General features: G+C 42.6%; 1 protein-coding gene across 15 annotated transcripts in view; it reads right to left on the bottom strand.

Moving 5' to 3' along the window:
* LOC309698679 (uncharacterized protein) overlaps nucleotides 1-24,340 on the bottom strand; it is a 56,642-nt gene that overhangs the window by 10,947 nt on the left and 21,355 nt on the right. For 5 of the 15 annotated variants that reach the window (XM_082521290.1, XM_082521291.1, XM_082521288.1 and 2 more), the window contains exons 2-8: nucleotides 20,964-21,182; nucleotides 15,730-15,798; nucleotides 15,493-15,513; nucleotides 12,718-12,881; nucleotides 10,642-10,750; nucleotides 9,749-9,853; nucleotides 988-1,113 (exon numbers count right to left, since the gene is read on the bottom strand). In XM_082521290.1, the coding sequence (XP_082377416.1) occupies nucleotides 988-1,113; nucleotides 9,749-9,853; nucleotides 10,642-10,750; nucleotides 12,718-12,881; nucleotides 15,493-15,513; nucleotides 15,730-15,798; nucleotides 20,964-21,182 (813 nt within the window). Of the gene's footprint in view, nucleotides 1-987; nucleotides 1,114-9,748; nucleotides 9,854-10,641; nucleotides 10,751-12,717; nucleotides 12,882-15,492; nucleotides 15,514-15,729; nucleotides 15,799-20,963; nucleotides 21,183-23,793; nucleotides 23,982-24,340 lie in introns of all 15 variants that reach the window. The other 10 variants (XM_082521278.1, XM_082521279.1, XM_082521289.1 and 7 more) reach the window with 6 other exon arrangements.

Genomic DNA, 24,340 nt, shown 5'->3' with positions numbered 1-24,340 from the left:
GTTAACTTCTTTTTACTGAGAAGTATCAGAATAGAGCTCTCTAAAATAAATTTGTTCTATTTATTTTTTACTTTAATATCATGAACTACTGTATGGTTACATTTGTGGTGTTACGGGTCAATCTTGACCCATGTTTTCAATTCCATGCATAGCTCGTATTCATATCAAATCAGATTATGTAGTATTTGCTTGGATTGCTGGACATGTATCGCCATAAGGAGCATTTTCCTTGGGGCAAAATCTGCACCCACTGTCACCTCAGGCTCTGGGTTGACCTTCCGTGAAATGAGCTGCACACATCTTTCCCATACATCCCTGATGGGAGCAAGCTCATCAGATAGTGCTCTAGTATCTCTGTTGTAAAATCTGCTGATATTATTCAAAAGTCTGAAGTAACATTGTTGCCTGGAAAATAGTTCTGCCTGTCGATGTGTCCCAGAGACTGTCAGTGATCTTGTTGCTTGCTGTGTTCACTCCAGCACACCGTCATTCCAAATGTGTCATGGACTGCTTACATCCATGACAACAGTACAAGGCCTCCAACAGATGTTACCACTTTTGGATTTGTATGTTTCGGCAGGAGCAGCTCACACTCCAAGCTATGGCAAGGATTAAAAACAATCTAACAGCTTTGTGTTTTGTTGGCACTGGTTGACATGAAGGGATTTACGACCTCATCATCGTTCATTTTTCTGTCTGTATCATTCAGACTGAGAAGTTTTTGTGATGATATTGTGTAGAACTCGGCATAAATGTACCACGAAGTAAACCAAGGCACAGTTTAGGACAAACATACCACATGCTCCACAAAGGATAAAAAGAACGGGGGAAGATTAGGATCTTATTCCGTTTTGTTTGATTCACAGCAAACAAACTCTTTCCCTTTTATGAAAGGAATGAAAAAAATCACTACAGACAATAAGACGTGTGTGCACAGGAGCAGAGGTTAAGCAGAGTAAGGGTAGAAAGGTATAGCAGGTGTCTTACACTCACGAGAGTCGCTGTTGTTGAGGAGGGTGGCGGCGCTGCGGCTGCGGGCCAGGAAGGACAGCGTCGGCGTCATGAGCCGCTCCACGATCCGGCTCTCCCACGGGCTGAGGCGCAGGCTGCGGGCTGACACAAGAGGGCGCTGTCAGTGTCGAGTTAGTGTTACAGCAGATACTCCTCTTACACACTAAAAAACCTCCCACTTTACACTTTCACTCACACTCACACACCCTCTCTACATCCGATGCAGAGTGGAGTTTTTATGCTGCATTCGTGTGCTGCTGAAAACCTCACGAAAACACACACATGAAGCCGGATGAGGAAATGTTACCTGGTTATGATGTAAACACCTGTAAATAAACACCTTCATCGTGTGTTTATTTAGCCAGACAAGCCCTCAGACCGTCAATGTGTTTGTGTCTTCAGGGTTTGAATTCTCAGACAGGAATAAAATGCAGATTAGTCCACAGGATTTTACACGAGTTTCCACCTGCACCTGAATGCAAGCTCAGCTACGGAAACATTTCTGGGAAGCATCAACGCTCACTGGTTGATTCGAATATCAGCAGGTGGAACCAAGAAATTAAATATGATTAAAATTCAATTTTTATTTGATTTATAAATACTTTATTCCAAATCGCTTTGTACAATAAAATCTGTTCTTTTTGTTGGGGTTTGGTTCCCAGCATCCTGTGAGTCAAAAGCTCTGTATGATATCAAACAGGCATATTATTTACACGATCACCTGCACACACACCTATAAGCGAGTGCAGAAGCCCCACCCACCTGCTGTTCAAACCTTTGGTTTGCAACAGGCAGCCAATCAGAGAACGTTCTCCAAAGAGTAGATAATAATGGATAAACTGGAGGCCTAAGGATTAATATATGATTTAAAGGTAAAACTTCAACAGGAAGAAATAGAGCAACTGTAGGAACTATTTTCAACAGCGGATTAATACTCATTTGGTGTTCTGGAGGGAATAGTTTGTGGCAGCACTCTGACGGTAAAAAAAACCTGCATGTCACGGAGATTTTGAGCAACAATGGAGCCCCATAAAGCAGTTTATTCATGGGATTTGTGAACAATAGGAAAAATAGGAAATCCCCAGACTCCTGAGCTCAGTGCTTCTTTAGCTCTGACCGCTGAGGTTTAACTCATCCAGTGAGTCTTACTGCTGCTGAGAAATGTTTGGTCAAACTCCAGCCTGCCTTTCAGACATGATGAGACTCAACACTGAAGAGAAGTCGTACAGGATGAACGCCTGAACATGTTGTGCACAAAGACATCAAATATTAAAAAAAACAAAACCCACACACACAGAGGAGTGTCCCCAGTTCATTTTTACGACTTACCACTCAAAAACAAAGGTAAGACCCACTTTGGCCATTTACACGACCCCACACTAACTGCTAAGGGCCCTCAGAGTTTTCTGGGTTCTGTGCTGTTTGTCCTGCAAGCACAGACGCACTCCTCCGACCTGAACATGGCTCTGCGTGCTTCTTTAGCGAGTCTCATGTGATAAAGGGTCAGCGTGCAACAACAGGAGGATATAATCCAACAGATTGTAATAAAGGGTGGGAGAAAGAAAGAATAAATGGCACTCACAGGAGCGCACGTACACGTGGTTTGAGTCAAGGTTTGACGATAAAGACGTATACAGATAACTGGGTGTGCATTTTAATACATACAGAACAAAGTAAAACTGGGCGGTGTATGTATATGCTGAAACTAAAACAGCAAACATTGAATACAACATTTTTAATGATTTATAGATTATAGATAATGATGATTTACAATATTTAAAGCAGTAAACAGTGTGGCGTTAAAGCACCAATAACAACAATCTAAATATCTAATCAGTTACATAATGACAATTTCTACTATTAATGTTAACATTTTAACATTTAGCCCTCCTTGCTTCTTAGATGGTTTTCTTTCTAATCCATGCAGCATATTGTAAGAAAAACAATGTATTTTTAGTATTTATCTAAATGACTAACACATATTATTACACTGTAACAATATGTAGAACTCTAGAACATTTATTTTTTCAGCATACTGCTGCTAATTAAAGAGGTCTGAGAGGAAACTAGACTCTCGTCAGGGTCAGGTGAGAAATGTAAAGAAGCAGGACAAAGCATGAAGCTTGTGCTCGTTTGCCACGAGTGTGGTAAATGTATCTGTTTTTCCTGGAGCTAAGCTTTAAGTAGTTTTTCCACAATAAATAAAAGATGAATATACTCTGTATTTTCCCTGGCTTAAACTCAGCTGTTTTTCCAGAGAACTTTCTGTGAATAGTATTATTAAACTAAAAGAAACTGAAGTAAAACCACAGCCTTAAAAACATGATGCCACATTTAACAAATGACAGAAGAAAGCAGAACTCGTACTTTCACTTCTACCAGCATCACTTGGTAATTCGATATTGTTATTGTCTCAATAACATCACGTACTGGTGTCAAACATGCAGACCGGGGGCCAAAAACAGCTCAGCAAACTGTATCATTTAAGTGTGAAAACTGGAGTAAACCCCTTAGTTACTGTTACTTTTCAATAATGGTAAAAAACAAAAGTACAAAAACATGGTAAGCCTTTTGTGGTGATGCCAACCCGAATACTCAACAGTGGAAATGTCTGAAAGGTTAAAAGTATTTTTAGATATAGAGAAGTTGTTGTTGTGGTTCATTATTAAATGAGAAAAGCTGGGTGAAATACTTTCTGTTGTCAGTTGTTTAAATGTAAAAAGTGGTAACTTTAATTTAAGCTTTTTTGGCTACTGTTACAAAAACTGGGAAAAAATTAAAGATTTAAGCAAACGCTTTTAGGTTTGGTCCACTCGAGATGAAATTAGGCTGCACATCACACCCAGGATCTAAAATGAGTTTGACAGTCTTGCTTTCACTGTTTGGTCCAAAACCCCACAGCCAGACAGAGTCTCACTGTGACGTCTGTCAATTTACGACAGCCGGTCGGGTTTTTGGCGACTTCCTGTCTGTTGTCCGGTAATTTTAACCAACAACGTGCTTTTTATAGAAGCGTCCATGTGTGACGATGAAGTTCAGATTCTTTTCATTCCTCTGTTTTAACGACACACACCAGCCAGAGTGTGAGACACCTCACCTACAGACAAACACCACATGTACACAAGGGTCAGTGTGATCAGAGCTGCTACGACTCATTCGAGATGCCGCCACTCTTAAACCTCCACCGTAAAGGCAGTCACCTCTGCTGCACACAGGACAGATCCTTCTCACAGCATGTTTTATGACAAACTGATAACCCGACTACCTCCTGTTGCTAAGCAACAGTGTTTTCCCTCCTCCTCTTCCTTCTCCAATGCGGCAAAGGGAGGCTGAGCTGCCGCCTGCTGATCGACCGTTCACCTCGAGGTACCTGCATCTGTAAACGTCACCATCCCGCCACCCTCTGGCCCAGAGACAGCAGCTCTGCTATCGACCGTCCTTTCATGTGCCTGCAGTATCGGAGTGTCTGTATTAGTGATGATCAAGCACAAAATCTGAATCTGTATTGTGTTCGCGAGCGAGCCGATAACCGAGCTGGTGATTGCACCGTGGGTGATACGATCAATAATAACACGTCATGAGGCGTGACGAAATGAGATGAAGACAGTGTCGCTTAAGTGTGTGTATGTGGGAACTCGGGAGATTGATAAAAGAAGTCTGATAGAGCAATTTAGACATACTATTGTACTGCTGACAAAAAGACAACTGCTCAGTTTGTTACAAGCTGAAAAATATCTTAAAGCGACTACTTCTATTTATTATTATGATTAAATGTCTAATTGTCAGCATTTACCTGACAATTACAATTGGCCTGAAAATCCAGTTTTTAGAAGAATTTTTAGTGAAATATTTTTATATATTTGTTACGTGGCATGCTAAAATCATCTTATACTTTTCTACAACCTCAAACAAAAGTTTCAGATATTTGAAATATTATTTTAATGGAATGAAAAAAATATTACCTACAGCAATGTTTCAAATTTAACAAATGGATAAAAGCAAAAAAAGAAAAATCCAAATCTGTTGTGCATTTTCATCAAATTCTGGTGGCAATTTGTTTCAATTTACTACTTTGTGTCTATGATTATTTTTTGCTTTTAAAGAGTGAAAAAAGTTTGCATTTTGATGCTGGAGGGGTTGGCGGCGGCGTGAATGTGGCTTGTTTATAGTAAAAGGTCTCTGAAATCTCAGCTGAGTACACATATAACGGATATAAGTCTGAGACAATATGCAAGAGCTTTATATAAATATATATATAGCAAACCTAGATCTGTCAAGTTGTGCGTGACAACAACAATGTAATTAACAGCAATGACAGAAATATTTGAGTAGCTTTTTCATGTTACTGATGAGCTACAGTGAAACTGTCATACTAACTCAGGTTGATGGCTATGCTTCCAAGTACTCCATTTTATCATTTTCCCTCTGAAGCAAAACCTTGTGTTAAGTACTAATAAAAACATGCCAGCATGCTAACACAGTAAACTAAGGGAATTTTATATATGCTAAAAGTCTGCGTGTTAGCATTGGGAGCATGTTAGCATGCTGATGTTGCTGTTTAGCTTGACTTATGTGCACAGTCCACACACGGTGTAGAAATAATCGTGCTAACGCCTATTTAAGTTATACCAACAATTCAGGAAATTAGAAAATCCACTTCTAAGCATAAACACGATCTTGGAGGAAAAACTTTCAACTTGTTGTTGAACCTTACAGAGCTAGCTCGCACAGTTTCATGATGAGTTTCTTATTTTAACTGTAGGGCTTGTTGCTTAATTTTATGCACTCTGCAGGAGGGGGAGATACAGGAGAGGTGGAGGAAGATCTCAGCCTGGGTGTTTATTGTCTTATGTAGTCTGGAAGATGAGTGGATGGTGGGGTGGGTGCAGTTTTCTCTGTGGTGGGGTTGGGTGGACTGTCCCGGGCTCTGTGGGGCCGGGCGGCGCTGCTGCACTGGGCCCGGTCTGGATGGGCCTGGGCCCCCTTTCCCTGGCGGGTCACGGAGTATGGGGGTGCCTACTGGGGTCAGCGGGGGAGCTGGCCCCAGGGAGGGGTCACCTGCCCCTCCCTTCCTTCCCTCCCCATCTCCAGCTGCCTCCCTCTTCCCGCTCCACCACAACCACCCACACATGCAGGGCCTTGGAGTAGGGGTATGTCACCAGGGTGCAGAGGAGGCTACCCCCCCCCCTCTGTCCCCTTCTGGCTGCCTCTGCCTCAATTTTATCCCACAACTTAGACATTCACATTACTCACACTCTCATTACACATACATATAGGATCTTGGGGGTGGGCACGATACACGGAGTCCAAAGTACCATCAGGGTGTACACCCCACCCCTGGCGTCGTTGCCCACCTCTCAATTTTAAATACACGTAGACATTGAGGGCTAGCAGGAGGGACCATGCGCTTACCTGCTGCTCTCTGGCAGGTAGCTCCATGCCCTCCTGGGTTTTAAATGCACCTTAGAACACACATGCATCAACATTACAATGAGCGGGTGGAGGGAGGTTCGGAGTCTTCTCTCACCCCCGTTCTCTGCGACCTGCTGGAGCAGGGGGGCTAGGACTAGGAGGAGGAGTTGGCCGTCCGACTGCGGTCTGGAGTGTGGAGCCTTCCTGCTGCTGCGGAGTCGGGGCGGTCTGCCTCCCCCCACCGCAGGGAAAAGGGAAACACCACCTGGGTCTGGGTGCAGTTCCCCCCTCCAGGGGCGGGGGCACCTAGACCCGGTTTGTAGAGTACGCTTGGGGAGTGTGATCGTGTGTACAACGTCTCTTTATGTATGTCTCCACGTTGGTTGAGTGTGGAGTGAGTGCATATGAGAGCATGAGGGTGGGAATGGATGTTTGTGTCTGTGTGTGCCTGTATGTCTGTGTCTATATGTCAGGTTGGGTGTCAGGCGCCACCTCTCTGGGGACATCTCAGGCCCTCCAAGGTTTGGAGGCCTATCTCCCCCTACCACCACTTCCCCTGCCAGTGGCGGACCCCCTCAGACATCGGTGCGTTGGTGGTTCTTTGTGTCCGGGGATGGGCGTCCAGGTACACACCGGCTCACTCCTTGGCGGCCGCTTATCGGGGCCTGGAGCCTGGGGCTCGCTCGGGCCACTTCGGAGGTGGGGTGCCCCCGGCCTCTCGGCCTGGGGCTCGGTCACTCAGGCGCAGCTGGCTGCCGGCGGAGCTCACGGGCGCGTCACTGCAACTCCCCCTGGCTTCTGCTCCACGGCTGCTGAGTGAGCCCTCATCTGGGACTCTCCTCAGCTCTTTCCGGGACAGTGGCGCAGCTGCCCCTCTGTTGGTCTTCCTTGGTCTCTTGTGTTCTGGGGGCCTCTGGATGTCTGGAGTTTTGATCTCCTCCATACCTGCTTCATGCCCTGGAGGACGGGGCTGTGGCCCCCCCACACCCTCTAGCAGATTATTACATGAAGGAACCTTTTAAAAAAACAAAAAACAAGCGCGTCCATGCTCACAGGTGTACACACGGGTGATCACACCCACAAACTACACCCTTTTTGGCTCCTACCTCAAAGCACACTGTGTTCTGTTGATCTTATGTGCTGCACAATAATGTTTAACATTTAGTATTTACTGTCATATTCCCATATATCATTGTGATGTTGTTTATTCTATTACTCTTGTTCTCTTCTGCTTGTTTTCTTTTTTCTGTCTCAGCAGGTGATCCAGGTGATTGATATATGCATTTTTTTTTTCTCTGCCCGTTCTGTTGGTTTTTGTCTTTTGCCCTTCTCCCCCGTCCCTCTTCTCAACTGTTTCTCTTTCCCTCTTTCTTTCTCCCCTTCTTTCCCCCAGTCAAGTCTGTCCCGTATTCAGTAAGTGAAAATAAAATAAACAATAAAAGGTGAATCAAATGGACCATTACGGCAAGGCTGGGATGGTCAGTTTGGTAAAGTAAATCCGTTGGGCATCTTTCTTTGCCTTTAAATCAAATCAAATCAAATCAAATCAAATCAAATCAAATTTAGACAACAATTCTGATGGCAAAAGAGCCAAACGGGACAGGCCAAAAAAAAGGAAAAAAATAAAAAAATAAAAAATAAAAAATTTATGCACTGTTTGAACAAGAGGAATGATGTAATATATACTTGAAAAGTATCTTTACATAAACCTAAAAGTAAGAAAATGTCTTATACTACAGTCAAAAAACTGTATCTGATATCTGCGTGCTGGTGTTGTAGCTGCATCGTTATAATAACGTCTGTCCAGGATCAAAATTGTAACAGATTAATCACATTGGTGATGTCATAGCTTTTCAATGTGGGGAAAAGGGAAAAATGCATTTGTCTATATAAAACTCTTCTAAAACAAACGTTCAGCTTGGTTTTAGTTCATTTTGGTCATTCAAAAATTTTGGCTAATGCTAAACTAAATGCTCAGACATCATCAGTGGTCATGGCAATGTTGATCCTGGATCAATATTATTATGATGATAAAAGAATAACACCAACACAGGGATATCAGATTGTGCAGGGAAAATAATGGCCGGAGACTGTGGCATGACCAAAACTTTTAACCCTGTGAGCTTGTTGCCTTTGAAACATTTGCTTTAGTCTTGCAGTCAGATGCCATCATTAAAGTGGCTTTTGGTGCGATAAAACAAATAAAACAGCGTCAGTCTGATATTAGTCTCCTACCAGCTTGTGATTGAATAGAGTCAAGCTAGCAGTTATGTGCAATCTATTTGTAACAATTCAGTGATTATGAACAAATCTGTTGCCATTAGCTGCAAAGCTGTTGCTGTCAGCATACACAGAAATTCAAAGTATCTACTTATGGTGAGAGTCCAGCCATAACCTTACAGGCTTGAAACAGAAGTTCCTCTACAAATAGTTGTTGCTGCTGGATGGCGATTTAAATGACATGGGTGCACAGCAACCTTGCTTGTTTACACTCATATAATCAGAATACAACCAGTTGAGTAATGGCCTCTATTTCAAAGAGATGCATCCCAGCTAATTAGCACTCATCAGCACAGATTGATTGCAATGTTTTGGCAATCTGTCTGTGTTTATTACTGTCAAACCCTTGAGATCAAAACTACTTGCAGATTCCCTGGACCACTACTGATGTTTCTTAGTCGCGATGAAGTTTCTGTCCTTTTTTACTCTAGTGTGACTGAGCCATTACATCGATAAACATGTAAAACCAAAGGAAACAATCCAATATTGTATAGTTTAAGGCAGCATAAAAATATATATTTGCATTTAGTTGATAAAGTTGATTCACTTGCAACAATCACACTATACCTTCCACCTATACCATCACCATCACCACCACCACCAGCACAGCCAACCACCAACAGTACAGTGGAGGGGACAACCAAAAAGGAGGTGACAAGATGTGAACTTATAAGCCTATGAAACACCAAAATATACCACAAAATATGGCTCAGTGATGTCAAGGTGAAAGGGAGGCTGATCAAAAATGCAGAGGAGACTCAAATCAATGACAAGCCACCAACTGAAATTAAAGAAAAAAGTAAAAAAAACAAAAACACGATGCACACGAGACCGAGAGCGTGATTAAGAGGAGGGAGTAGGTGGTAAATGACCAGTCACCAAGCACAGGCAGGCAGGCAGGCCACCAGAGACGACAGTTATAATAAAACAAAACCAGATTAGGGTAAGAGGAGAAGGGGAAGGTGGAAAAGGAGGGGGATGAACTGGAAGGGAAAGGGAGAGGGAAGAGGAAGCCTGGTGGACACTGACGTCGGGTCGTCCTTACTTCTGTTGGGGGAGTTCCAGAGCGTGGCAGAGGACTTGGACAGCCTGTTGTTAATGACAGGGTCCACCTGTCTCGGCAAGTTGACCGTGGAGGCCGAGCATCTGCCTGCACCGGAGAGAACGCAACAGACAACAACTGTTCACAAGGCGGCCGGGGTGCAGGCGGCGGCCCCAGCTGAGGGCTGACAAGAGACGGGGCTGCTTTGGTTGGAACATGCAGCTGTGAACAGGGACTCACCGTTTTCTGAGATTAGACTCACTATCATCTAATCTGGAGTCAGATTTGGAGGGAAATGGGGAGGAAATTTGGGGGAAAGCGTGGGAGGGGGGGGTGTAGTTAGAAGTCACATTTCAGAGTAAATACCTCGAGCTTTCTTCCTGCTACCAAAACTAAAATATCACTCACGTTTCCACACACAATCAGGGCCTTTCACACTTTGGAGGAGAGGTAACTGTGCTGCCCTCAGCACCACCCCGTCACACAGCATTAACAGAAGTTTGAAAACGGGGAAATAAGTTCACAGCTCCCTGAAAAAACACACTTCACACTTCTGATCTAATGAAACGTGAGCGTGACGGCTACCTTCAAGCTCGTCCTTCTGAGTTTAAATGAACAACTGTGACGCTCAGGACTGATTTTTGCCCAAACAACAGTGAGGAATTACGAGTGGTATAATCATAAATTACTGAGTAGGTCATCTGCCTCTGGTACCCCACCCTTGTGACAGCAAACCCTTCATGAGCTATTTCCTTGAGTTGCATCAGCTGAAGCAGTGAGTCACAAGTCTGTGCAGCACAAAGACTTGAGTTAACAGAGAGAAAATCATACATATGTGCTTGTATTACTATTATTATTATCATTATAATTATAGTTTAGGTTCATCTGAAACTCACTCTCTCTGCGGGAGGTCTGGTTTAGTCCGCCTGCCCAGGACCACCTCTGCTGGCGGATCTCGGCCCAAGTCTTCTTGGTCGATCTCTTGATAGCTGCCTCATATCTCTCCTACATGAAGAAACACACAGTCAGTGTTAAACTATGACATCTTTATAGTAAATATGCACCGGAAATGACAGCTTAACAGCTTAATTATTAGAATAGAATAGAATAGAATAGAATAGACCTTTATTATGCCACAGATGAGAAATTTGGGTTTTACACAGCTCTTATAGCAAGGGGAATATAAAATATAAAAGGAAGACACAAGGTGGTCCTATATACATAAGCAACCTAAGTTTGTATATACAGGTAACAATGTACAGAAATATGTATAGAAATATTGTACGGAGACATGTATAAAATGTGCAGTGAACAAACAAGCTGATGTGTTCGATAACCAAAAGGATGTTTAACTGTGTTATAGAGTCTGACAGCTGCTGGTAAGAATTAATAGGTAATTACTAGCCCAGCATAAGTACAACTTGAGAAAAGTGCAAAGGAAACTGGAAGTGGATAAGGTTCTCCTTCAAAGTAAAAGCTGTGCCTCACCCCTGTGGCCAACATGTTTTAAACTTTTACTTTGAAGGCAAACGGTCTCCATTTCCAGTTTGTATCACACTTTTCAGTTCAGCAAGTCCATGAGTTCAATTCAAGCTATGATTGCAGCAAAATGCTAACAACCAAGCTAATCACAATGTTTTTTGCCAACAATTTTCCACTAGCAGCAGGCGGGTACAATGGGGTTACTGACTGGTCTGTATGTCTGTGAGGCTGGGGTCTTATTCACTTGATCCTCCTATATTGTCACCATGATTGTCACATGTCCAAAAGAGTGGACAAGTTAATGTCACGTGGCTATTGGTCACTTGTCTGTATACTATACTAATGCTGCACAGTCTTTTAAAACATGCCCAAAGGTTAAAACTACGAGCTAATCACTGTTTCTTTCTACTCTTGGCCCGATGTGACGTCAGTTAGAGTAGATATCTTTAATATGATAATCTCTTGCACTTTGAGTGTGAGCCCAGAAGCCCCACCCACCTGATGTTAAAACCTTCCATTTGGCAGCAGCAGCCAATCAAAATAAACCTGGTTTAAAGGCAGGGGAAATATAGCTTAAACTGCTTGTTTTAGACAGTGAATGTAATTGGGAGTTACAACTAGGGCCAGTGTAAAGTAAATAAGGATCATTTTGAATTTTGAGTCACACAAAGCCACTCTGAAAGTAATAAGGAGCTTTAAATGAGTGTAGTAGGATCCCCTAACAGGGATTTTCAGGTAGAATGAAAGAGGCTAAATCACAGCAGCAGTGTGTAAACCTGTAAAAAGTGAATCTCTTCATTTATTTTAATCTATTCAAAATGACAGCATGCAAAAGCATGGTAAATGAGGTCACAAAAGTATAATGAGATGCAGCCAACATATGCAAGGAAGACAGGAGGCTTAGATGTCACGTAGGGTTCCTTAGTGCACTTGCATAATTGCAATGTGAAGCCAAACCTAACTGGATCGAGTGCAAAAAGGCCCTGAAGCTCATTAGTTACATAATGGGAATATTTTTATGATGTCAGCAATTAATTTGTCCACCCAACACTTATGTGCAGCTTGTTTGCTGAATGCTTGGCATCCTCTCTGTGATGGCAACACGACTAGTTACTGCTGTATGATGCTGTTATCCAACAAAGCAGTTTTTCCACAGTCAGATAGTAAAATTTATCAATCTGAAGTCCCAGGGGAAATCACCGAATACTAAAAACTGTGTACAGCAGAGTGTTTTAGTTACATAAACACTCCCTTACCCTACTTAGCGCTCAATTTAAGCAGAGCAGAAATGTATTCTGTGACTGGACATAAATATTATTTTTGAGTATTGGTTGCTTCTTCCAACAGCTGAGTGATAATCATCAAAATCAACCTATAAAATAACATGAAAGGGTTCAAATATGCAGTGTTTGTTACAGAGTCTAGTTTTGGACGATTCAGATGTCAACTTTAAGAACCAAACAGATAAATGGGAAGCTTGACTTTTTCACCTTGTTCTTTTCTAGCTTCTGTCTCTGTTTCTCCTCCAGCAGCGCTCGACGTTTCTCCGCCTTCAGCCGCTGCTCTTCCAGCTTCCTCCTGCGCTCCTCCAGCTGATTCTCCCTCAGACGCCGGGCCTTCTCCTCCTTCTGCAGCCACTGAGCCTTCTTTGCAGCTGCAGGGTCACCACAGAAAGAAAGAGAATTGTTTACAAAAAACAATATCAGTTTGAAACAGTTTATTTAGGTCTCACGTGTTAGCTGCTTTTGCAATGCTGTGAATTACTGCTATATAAACAAATGACTCCCTTTTCCTTATTTGGCACCTTAAAGGGGAGCTACTATGACCTTTTATGGCTTAATCTTTTTTACTCTTGGACTCAAGTAGTTCTGCATTAATTACAGTTTAAAAATAGTCAAAATGTATAATTTTTTGAGTCTTGGTTCAAACCCTCTGTTCATAATCTGTCTGAAACAAACTGCGCTAGCTCCTCGAGTTTTAAGCCAGCTTTCTTCTGATTGGCTGCCCCTCATAAGCTGACGTTTTGGACAGTATGTGGGTGGGGCTAAAGAAAAAGTGCTCTCACTGACATCAAACACAGCCAAGACTAGAAAAACTGTCTTAAGCTTGAGCTTTGGGCTCCTTCTACATATGCTGACCTCATTATTTGAATCTTCGGCCATGATTAATATGAGCATCCAACACTCCATCAGTATAACTTTATATGACAGAAAATAAGGAAAAGCATAAGAAGTCCACTTTAAAAAGGTGCTTTGTGGGTTTACAGTGATTTTAACTCTTTCAGAACATTTATGGATAATGCATTTTACCATTGATTATCGTATGTTTGTTATTTGGTGGGTTAGAATGCTAATTTTTACTGCTTTGTGCTTAACATGAAATAGAGCTAAGACTGATTAATTCTACAGGCGTCTGAAGCAGTGAGGGTGCCAGATAAAAAGCTTGATAAAGTTATTAAAGTTCATCCTGAGGAATAGCTCATCCTTCGGGAGCCACAGATTTCGGTATACAAACTCTGTGGAGATGTTTTACCAGTAACCTGAAAGATTTGTCTGCGTTTGGTGCAAGAGGGAGAAGAGGGGAATCACCACAATTATAAAAGGTATTCTCTGGGAGATAATATCATGGCAATCCATCCATCTGTTGTCATAATATTTCAGTCTGGACCAAAATCCCTGGAGCTGTGCCTCATGCCTGGCTAAAGCATAAGCATTAGACGCCAGCGTATCATTAATATATTATTTCAAATGTTATTTTGGAAAAGAAAATGTAATTTATGCCTGTTATTGAAAGTCAGTTCTTTATTTGTAATAGCATATAATCAGCTAAAGATCTTTAAAGGCCTCTAACAGCAGCACCCAAACAAAACGGGTAAAACAGACGGAAGACACTGTGTTCATTACACTTTAATCCTGATAACAGTAAATAAGCTGAAGTTCCCTGCTGTCTTTTACAGCACCCTCCAGCATATGCCAGTTTTTCTGTGCACACACACACTGCTGTGGCTCATTTCTCCGGGTAACGATCAGACTGCAATCAATCGTTTCTCAATTTAAGAGCCTTCATCTTACGCAGCATTTACTCGTCTTCAATCAGCTTCCATATCATACTTTATATGAAAAGAATGAAAAAAAGATGGACGGGTAAGTATGGGTGAAGATGCGGGAGGGTTACAGGCTGGATCCAGCTGAAGGAACGGCATGAAATGTCTTTGTTTATGAGTTAACCAGCAACAGGAAAACTGCACTAAGCTATGCAAGGATGCAGCAATGGTCTGACACAAATACGTGTTTTATATTTAGTTCGGTTTTCTGCGGCTCATCTTCGCTAATGAGCCAACGACACGCACACGTCTGCACTTCATCAACAGCGAGAAAGACGTCTTCACTCCTCCTTAAATCCCATTCCTGAAAAAATCTAATTATCCATAGCAGGACTGAAAAATATGTGTCAGGTTAACGCTTCGGAACTTGCTTTCACATGCTCATCTCTGCACGAAATATCTAGAGCACAGTTGCAGTTACATAACAAGCTGTCATATATAAGGCATCACCTGCATACTGTGTGCAACAAACTGCAGGCTCTACACTGAAGAAAGGCTTAACACTGCCACATAATTACGCGCAGGGGCAGACGGCTGAAAACGAAACTTAGCTCCGAGTATCTGAACCTGGGATATTCTCGATAAAAAGGCAGCGACGTTTAACTTTAACTGCTGCAGCATGACCACATAACTGATACTAATGGAAGCAGTAATTAAATCTAATCTGTCTGCGAGGCCTGGTCTCAGTTTATGGTAATGACTGCTCATTTTTTACGCCGACTGCCTTGGGCTCTATGGGACGTCTCTGCTGGGAAACGCCCACTAAGCTCTGGTCCGATTGGCCGCCTGCGCTTCGGAGACGTCCTCAGCTTCTCATGTGTTTGGACCAGCCTCTGTGTTTTTATAAGGAGAAGTTTCATTCTGCAGCCACAAAGTAAAACTCTAATTATAGGTGTGGAGCATGCACGCTGGGTGGGAATGCAAAACACAAAAGCCAAAATAGATTCAAACATGATAGGAGCAGATACATTTAAACCAAAAATGAGGCTGCAGACCGATCACGGAGTTCAAAAGTTTCCACCGAGTGGCGACAGATAACCAAAGCGATCGGTGATGGGGGGAGAAGAACGGGCACGGCAGAAAGGAAAAAGGATCCACATAATGATGCTGATTACTCCCACATGGCATGACTGCTGCGAAAGCTTTTAGTGAAGCCCCTTACCTTGCAGCTGAGTTTGCTGTTCTGAGCGCCATGCAGGAAGAAACAATAAGAGACGTCAATAACCGTCAGTCACTTCAGAGCAGAGTGACAGATTCACAAAGAGGGATACAAAAGATAAAAGATGTCGACACATTAAGTTGGTTACAAGAAATCCCTGCTTCATGCATCCAGTAGCAGTGGTTTCTGGAGCTGACAGCTGAGTCCATCGTGTTTTATATCCGCTTTCTCATTTCTTACCGATGTATCTGGCTCTTTCCTCCCTCCGCTCCTTTGCAAGCTTCTGTCTTTGCTCCGAGCTCACTGAGTCTGTAAGGGAGAAAAGAATTACTTCACAAACACATGCATATTTTCACATCAAGTTGTATTTATCATCTCATCTTCACTAAACTTATAAACAATAAGCTAAAAGATTGCAGAGTTATTGATCATTTTCTGGTATGTGAGAAGTAGACTCAAGTCTTAAGAGAGCAGGAAAACATTTCTGGTTTCCTACATACTAAAAATTGTAGTATTACTATGATTTTGTGCGTATAATACTACAGTACTATATATACATCAGCTTCAGAGGCAGAGCTATAGTGAAAAAAGCTGATTACTGCTACGGAGTCTCAGCTTTGAAATGGCTAAAATCTGAATCCCAGAAAACAGCATTTGGCCTACTGTGTGAAGAAAGTCATGAGTTATTAACCCCAAGCAGACCCACACTAAATGGCACAATTCTTGCAACTCATGGACTTTATTTGAGTATATGAGAAACCTGTTTTCTAAAAAGCCATCCTGAGAGTCGTAATGATGATTGTGATATAAAAAACGCAACTTATTTTTAAAACAACACCAAAAGAAACATGTATTTACTTATTTTAATGCGCTTTCTCTTACTATGTTACAGATTTATAAGATAAAGAAATAGTTTGGATGTCACGCTTCCTCCACTCGATGTTCAGCACTGGAGTCCCTCAGGATTTTGTGCTCAGGCTACTCCTGTTCACGCAGTACACCCAAGACATGTAGAAAAATTAACCAATCAATTGATCAATTAATCAAGCAGTGGCCCAGTTTCAAATGATAGGAGCTGATACTGAGAGTGAATCAACAATCCTCTGGTGTGGAGAGCAGAGAACAACCTACGGTAAAGCTTAATTTAGACTTTCTGTCCAAACTTATGACAGAACTGGAAACCCCTCTTGACCTTACACCACAACCTTCCACGCTATTAAAGTCGTGCAGACCTGACATGTGGTTACATTTCTCAGGAGGTGCAGGTCAGGTTAAGTGGAAGGTTACAGTGTTGCCCTTAGTTACAATATAGATTTAAAGCTGAAGCATAATTCAGGCCTTACTGTCAAAGAAGGAAAGAGCTTGATTGTTGTTGTGTCATACTTCTCCACTATGAAAATCTATGAAAATCTGAAATTTTTTCTAGAAAGCATTGTAAACAGAAAAATAGAAAGTCAAACCAAAACAAGTCTCATCACTCATCTTGAAAAGCATTTAGGAAGCTTTTATGAAGCATTATCTCATTTAACTTTAATTTCATTGATCACTCAGACATAATCACTCCTGTTGAACTGCTGAACCAGTCAAATCTGACAGAAATTAGGTTTTAAAAATCTTATTTTTCCCTAAAAGTTACGCATTTCCCTCCAAGTTTGCTGTTTCAGAACAGATTTAAGCTCAGGATGCTTTGACTGCCGCAGCTCCTCTTTTTATAGCATCTCTATAAAAGAATATGCCCAGAATATCCCGGACACAGATCTACTGAGGGTCAGTGAAATAGATGAGATAAGGTTTCTGTACAGAGCCCAAAAACAATAACTGCCCCAGATACAGCGTCTTCAACCTGCTGCAGTATGCCAAGTGATCCATGACTATCCCCTGCAGTAACACCAGATTTAAGAGCAGTTTCTCTCAATCTTGTGCTGTATAATGATTTTTAGAATGAATTCTGAACAATGTTGGGAATATTTAACATCTAAAAAGGAGGTGATTCAGTTTCAAGGTCAACATTTAAACTCCCGTGTGTGATTTGCTGTTCAGACACGCTCATCTGAAGCAGTAATTAGCCTGAATCTTGATACACTTTGGTGTAACGTGAGGATTTGCGTAGCTCTCTCTGACTCCGAGAGGCCGTGACTGAAGAGCTGCTGGAAAAAAAACGGGACTCCTGGGGTGCTCGCCGATCCCGTCTCCTTTTGTGGTTCTTCTCTGTGCTATGCAATATGTATGCTACGTCTTCTAAACCAATCACAGAGGACCTAGCACCACTTCAGCCCATCTCCATGGCAACCCCCCCCCCCCCCCCCCCAACACTACCTTGCAGAGAGCATCCTACATAGCTGTATGCAGGCGTAATAAGAACAGAGAAGAGCGAATCTCCAGAGTGAGCCTGCAGGTCTCGTATCGCCGAGACGTCACTTAATGCATCGCCACCTCCACCCCATACTGTACTCCACATCCCCACAACAAATAACAACTCGGCTTTCATCCACGACCAGCTGTCCTGTGGGAATGGCTCACTAACAGAGTGAAACTTCCATTACAATAGAAAGCATGTGAATGTCCACACATGAGAAAAACGGATAGCATGAATAGTCCACTCTCTGCAGTGAATGATGAACACGAAGAGCCGGTCTCGATCAGAAAACAAATGAACCCCACAGCCGACGCAGAGAGAAAATGCTGACTCCTGTTTTAACAACTAATAAAAGCCTCACAGCAGGCGAAGAAAAGGGTTCAGTTCTGCTAATGCTGAAGCTCTAACTCATTTTTATTTGTCATTTTAACACTATATTAAAGCAGTTCTGACCTCGCACTTAAATGGCACTGCCTGAAATTGGGGTTCGACTGTAATAATAAGCACCCCAAATGCAGCCTGTTTTTCCACAGATCAATGACATTCACCTTGAAACTGTGTAAGGAGCATGTGCAAGTGTGCTTTGAGGGGTAAAGGTGGATCTGCAGAGGCTTCATAGCGAGTATAAACTGTACTAAATGGTCATAATGTCCTATTTGCTTGATGCTGTGTCCTGAAAGCCTGTGAGCTGAGTTTCTCCCACAGACTGTGGATTCTCCTGAATTCACCAGCAATCAGAAGCAGAGTATTACTGTGACTGTTTATATGCAGCTGGAGTGGTACAGCTTATTTTTTATACCGAGACAGAAGGAAACACGGAAAGGGCTGGAGAAAAGAGCGTTAATCCCAGATCTTGGTTGTACTTTGTAAAGAAGCACAATAGTTCTCGCATTAACTGTTCAACGTGTGTGGGATGGGCTAAAAATACTCCAGCAACGATCTTCATGTGAAAAACAGAAGGCGCAAAACCATCTGACTCTCAGTGGGCTGCAAAGCGAGACACATTATCTCGTCGTACATTACTCACCATGCGACATGAACAGGGTCAGATGTGTCAGGCAGGGTTGGCAGGTCCACTGCATGGACAGACTGCATGAGACTTTCATTTTAAAGTCTAAATTGTAGATATTCATGCATCTCCAATAATATATGTCTCATATATTTAAAATGAAAGAATTTATTTACATCCAAGTCCTACAAAACTGACTCTACATGAACACATAAACACTCTGAAATGTCCTCTGTTGCTCTTTTGATATCGCCTCTAAGTACTGGGCTATTTTTGATTGCCCCTTAGCACACAATTGTGTGCACATGCACACAATTTCTTGAAAAGGCAAATATATTTTTCACAACTCAAATTAGCAGGAAGCTGTCTGCTTCAATGGTGGTTGCGGTACTTCAAATACTGCGTGGTTTTGCAGTAAACAGAAGTCAACACTTCTTACTTTGTAATATTCTGACATATAGATTAACTGTGAGTGAGGGATCTGGTTAGAGCAGATTAAAGACCAGATAACGTGCGATCTCAGTCCATTGGACATTTCTGTTCTCACCATCTTTCAGGTAAGTTCTTGAAAAATTAAGAGCCAAAGTGCACGTGGGACAACAGCTTTACAGACCTGGCAGCCTTTGATTTATGCCACAAGCAGCTAATGCAGCAGACTACAGAGGTCTCCCTTCTTTGTGCCTGTACAACACCAGCTTCAGAGGCAGACTTCATGCAGCTCCCTCAGGAGACACAAAACGCTTTAAACAACTTTTTTTCACAAGAGCAGCAGCGCTCTCAGAAGACCCGAAAACCGCCTTTGATGTGTAAAATCACTGGAATTCCCCTTTATGTCTAAAACAAACAAGCAACGATACGTCCACAGAGGCAGGAGCTCAGGAGACTCTGACTTTAAGGAAGCTGAAGGACAAACTCTGCAGCCTCCCCATTTGCAGTGACAATTTTTCCTTAAATTTTTCCTTAACCACCTCTCATCATTTATGAAGTCACAGTTAATCAAGAGAAAAACTTTCAGTCTGATCCAACTTTGGAACAAATACAAAAAGGCTTTTGTTACCTTGTTTGTTGGACTCTGTCTAGAACTATTGTTTAGCTGTTTACACACCAAAAACAATTGTTTCTGTGGTTTTTGGTGTTTCACCTCAGTTGACTCCTTTGAAGGAAGTGGGTAGTCAGCAGTGGTGATCCCATCACCCCCACAGATATGCTTTTACCACTTCCTCTCTTCTTTTTAAAGATAATTCACAGTTTAAGTGTTATCCATGTACTGTGAAGGGAGAATTACAGCCTGCTCTTCTATATTTGTTAGTTGTGAGGGCTCATACCACTCTGAAGTAACTTAAAGACATCATCTGTACATCATTGGTTTTAGGCTAAAAAGCACTCACTGGAAACCACTGGACCCGCTCACAACAGGCTCATAAGTCGCTATCATCTCTTGTCGTCTTTGTCTTTGGCTAAATAAAGACCAAGAACACAAGCACTAGAACAATAAACCATCATAACAGGTTTTCAAAACTATGCAAACTAGACAGGAACCATAAACTAAACTCGAGATACTAAAATAATAAAGAAAACATGACCCAAAACACAGGTCACAAAACAAACTCATTAGCAGAAAACCCAAAAGTAAGTAAAACTTTTAAAAAAACCCAGTAATACAAGAAATCAGACTCACTGTTATAATAATGAAGAGATTAAAATAAAAAGAGGCAAAACTTGCTAAATACTTCCTAAAGACTGCAGCTCAAATAGTCAAATAGCACGAGTAATAGTAGCCAAGCTTACCAGGATGAAAATGAAATCAAAAGAAGAAACAAAACCTCAATCTAGATATAATCAAACCCCTACAAAAATCTTAAGAAGAACTCAAATACTCCAAAACCACTAAAACCAGGGCCTGTAACACTAGAAGGTCGTCTTGTATAAAATAAATTTTTCTGTACACAGTCCACAAAACCGCCACCTTGCTGTACATCATTCCCGTCTCTCTTTGACCTTTCCATTTACATCTTCAGTGTAGAGACATAAAAGTCCCCTCAGTTGCTAAACTGAGACTGACTCTCTGTCCTCGCTGCCACAAACAAGGCTCCAGACAGCTCAGTCTACCTTTCTTGGGCTGAGGGCTGCTGCTGCTTGAGCCAGGCGTGGATGGCCGAGCGTCTGTCTTGGAGGAGGCATCTGTCTTAACGGGGGTCTCTGTTTTGGAGCTGGAGTCTGTTTTGGGAGAAAGGTCTGAGACGGCTGAGTCCTCTGGAGTCAGGAGGTCTTTCCCCAAAGATTTGTCCCCATTCTGGATGGACTGGGAGTCTGTCTGCAGGGGCAGAGCTGCAACACACAAAGGAGAAAAACAACATAAAGTTGTGATGCTTATTAGCGTGTAATTATCCCAAAAACCTCTGCACATGATTCTCCTCATGCTGTCACTGCTGCTTTTTGTCAAATACGTGATATCCTGCTGTCATGTCAGTCATCATTACTGTGCAATCTCCGAGGTGAGACTTCCAGTAAAAGCTTTCCATCTAGCTCCTGAGAACCCGTGAAGCTCTCGACAGCTTCATTAACGCAACACTTCAGCTTCATTAGAAAAAATCCTGCATTTAGTCCCCGATGGCTTCAGTGCAAAAGAGGTAAAAAGTCTCCTGTCAACACTAATAAACACAGGAGCAGCAGGTGAGCCACAGCGTGGAGATTAAAGCTTTTAAAGACACCACCACACACATTAATAATGAGGCTTGGAGGCTAAGACAGAGAGGAAAACATTAGAGATGGTTGTGTAAGTCTGCTTCAACTTGCTTCCCTAAAATAAAGAAAATGTTTGCACAGTTATAATCACGGGAGTAATTAATACTAAATCAGGCTGAACATCCCCACGGAGCCACAGAAAACGATGATCTCACTCCGGTTTGGGGCTCGGCAAGTTTCTCGACTTCATCTGAGACTCTAATACTTCTAACTATACACTTTCAGGGCTTACACAGAAACATGTTACTGTTCAAAGAGTTTGTGCGATAATTTAGGTGCATTTTATTTCCCTGCTTTTCACAACAGTAAGCAGTAAAAGTCCTTGGATTTACGTAGCAGTATCTCTTGCAAGGATACTTCACCATGCAGACCACCGACCTTCAGATGATCCGCTCTACCCCCGAACCACAGCTGCTCTGGGTTTTGTTTCACTGAAATTAAATGTTACTTGCATTTAGACTGGAAACCTAGGAAACCAGGTGGAAACACATCCTTTGTCACGGGACCGAGTGGTCTGTACTGAACTGAACTGAGCGCAGAAACCCAGAGAAACCCAGAGGAGAGAGAGCAGATAGTTTAACAATATTTTATTAGGCTACGTTTCTAGGCTTAAGCGCTAGAAACATAGCAACGACAAAAAACAATAAGACGTAGAGTCTGACGTGGCGTGGCCTGGGAAACGTGGCTAGGGCGAGGGAACGGGGCCTGAGATGCAGAGTGGAGCTGAGCAGGCAACGGTCACATTGCAGTAGGGGACACAGAGAGTTGAGAGGGGAGTGACGAGAATCCAGGGAGCTGAGTGGCGTGGCAAGGCTGACCTGAGATCCGGGTTCTTCAGATGGAGTGTGATTGCAGGAGGGCAGGCAGTTGAGGCACAGAGTGATTTTTAAAACGATTGCTTTTGTATCCTGAGTCCGGAGGTAGCGCGTGAGCCAAGATGAATCCAGCAAATAGGTTGATGACGAACTGGCGGTGAATGCGCAGCAACATGTGGCTTAAATCCCCCTGGCTTGATTGACTGCCATTGGCTCCAGGTGTGTAGGAGCTGGAGGAGGTGGCCCTGCCCAGGGGCGGATCCCAGGTAGGTTCAGGAGCCTTATGGAAATTCCAGCCAACCACCGCAGACCATAACATCCTTGTCTCTCTACTAATAGGAAGGTTTGATCCCTGGCTGCATCATTCTACAACACACTGAAACCTGAGTTGCTCTTCATCAGAGTGTGACTGTAAGACTGAAAGCACTTAGACATAGAAAAACTGTTTGTATGAATGTGTGTGAATGTGTAAATAAGGCATGTTGTATATGTTGTATATCGAGCAGAGCAGAAAAGCGGTATAATAACCAGCCCATTTGCTATTTCTGCTGCTAGTATCAGAATTAGTAGTTTTTCTTTCTTTTTTTAAATTTGTTATGTCAAATTAAGAAAAATGAAAAAACAAACAAACATGTTTTGAAGAATTTTGAAATATAAAAAATCTTTTTATCTTTGTCCCAGATTGAGCTCTGATGCATTTGTGAGCCATTAACTGCTCTGTCCTCTCCCTCTGTAGTTTTGTCCTGTTTGATGTTCGTCATCTCTCTAGGCTTTTCTTTTGTCTCTTCACCAGTCCGAGCTCATGGTTTCCCCTCCCTGCGCCTGGTTCTGCCGATCTCTTCCTGTAAGAACGGAGTTTTTCTTCCCCATTGTCACCAAGTGACTTCTTATAGCAGAGCACTAAATCTTTGGGTTTCAATCTTAATTGCAAGATCCATACCTGACAATGTAAAGTGTCACCTCGTTGGGAATGCAGATAACATGAAAAGGATTTAAAGTATCCTTCGGATGACTCTGTGATGGACTGAGAGAGGTATTTTGTTTAGTTGTTTTCTCATCAATCCCATGTAGAAGCAGCACAAGATCCTCACAGACCGTTCAACACCAACATCTCTCAAACTCCACGTCACACTTTGTAGTGTAGCCTGTTAAATGTCTGCAAAGTCAGACGCCTCAGTGATTATACAGCTGTTTTCACTGGCTTTACAGGCTCTGCTGTACTCCCCGTTCCTCCCTCTCTGGATAGACACCTCCGTAAAATCAATAATTTAAACAAAACAAACAGAAATATTTCTAGTTACAACCCAACCAAACAGTGTTTTATGTTGTTTCTAAAAATGACTAATATTCTCAGTCGGGTCATGAAGATCATAACTGACCCATCATCCTGTTGAAATCCCTGCTCTGACTGTCCACACTGGGCGGCTTGCTGATGCTGTCGCTGTGATCTGCTCAGTAGCTGCTTGTCCCTCCTTCCCTGTGTGTCACGCTGGAGGAATCAGTGACACTGTGCACAGAGCGGCAGTGACGCATGGCGGTGCAGGAAGAAGGTACATTTTGTGCTCTTCTACAAGGACATGTGGAGATTGAGAAGAAAGATTTATAGAGAAAGGAGAGCTGGAGGACAATGGGAAACAGTGCAGTGGGCTGTTTTTGTCACAATGGAGGTGGACTTGAGGAGAAGAGGAATAATGAGACAGGAGCTGAGACAGAGTGAAGCAGGAAGATGAGAGGCTGGAGGCTTGAGGGCAGCTCTCCACTCAAGTCAGCCAACAATGGGCAGATGGAGCATGACGCTCTCATCAGGCCGGTCCAAACGCTCACCGAACCACATAAATCACAGATTAACACTGGGCTCGTCTCCAGCTATCCCCACAGTATTCAACAAAGGCCTTAATGCACAGTACAGCACAGAATACTAATGGG

Source organism: Aulonocara stuartgranti (assembly GCF_965226115.1).
Source record: "Aulonocara stuartgranti genome assembly, chromosome: 22".
In the NCBI taxonomy this organism is placed as follows: domain Eukaryota; kingdom Metazoa; phylum Chordata; class Actinopteri; order Cichliformes; family Cichlidae; genus Aulonocara; species Aulonocara stuartgranti.
The sequence above is the reverse complement of the archived record's forward strand: the minus strand, read 5'-3'. Positions and strand labels throughout refer to the sequence as shown.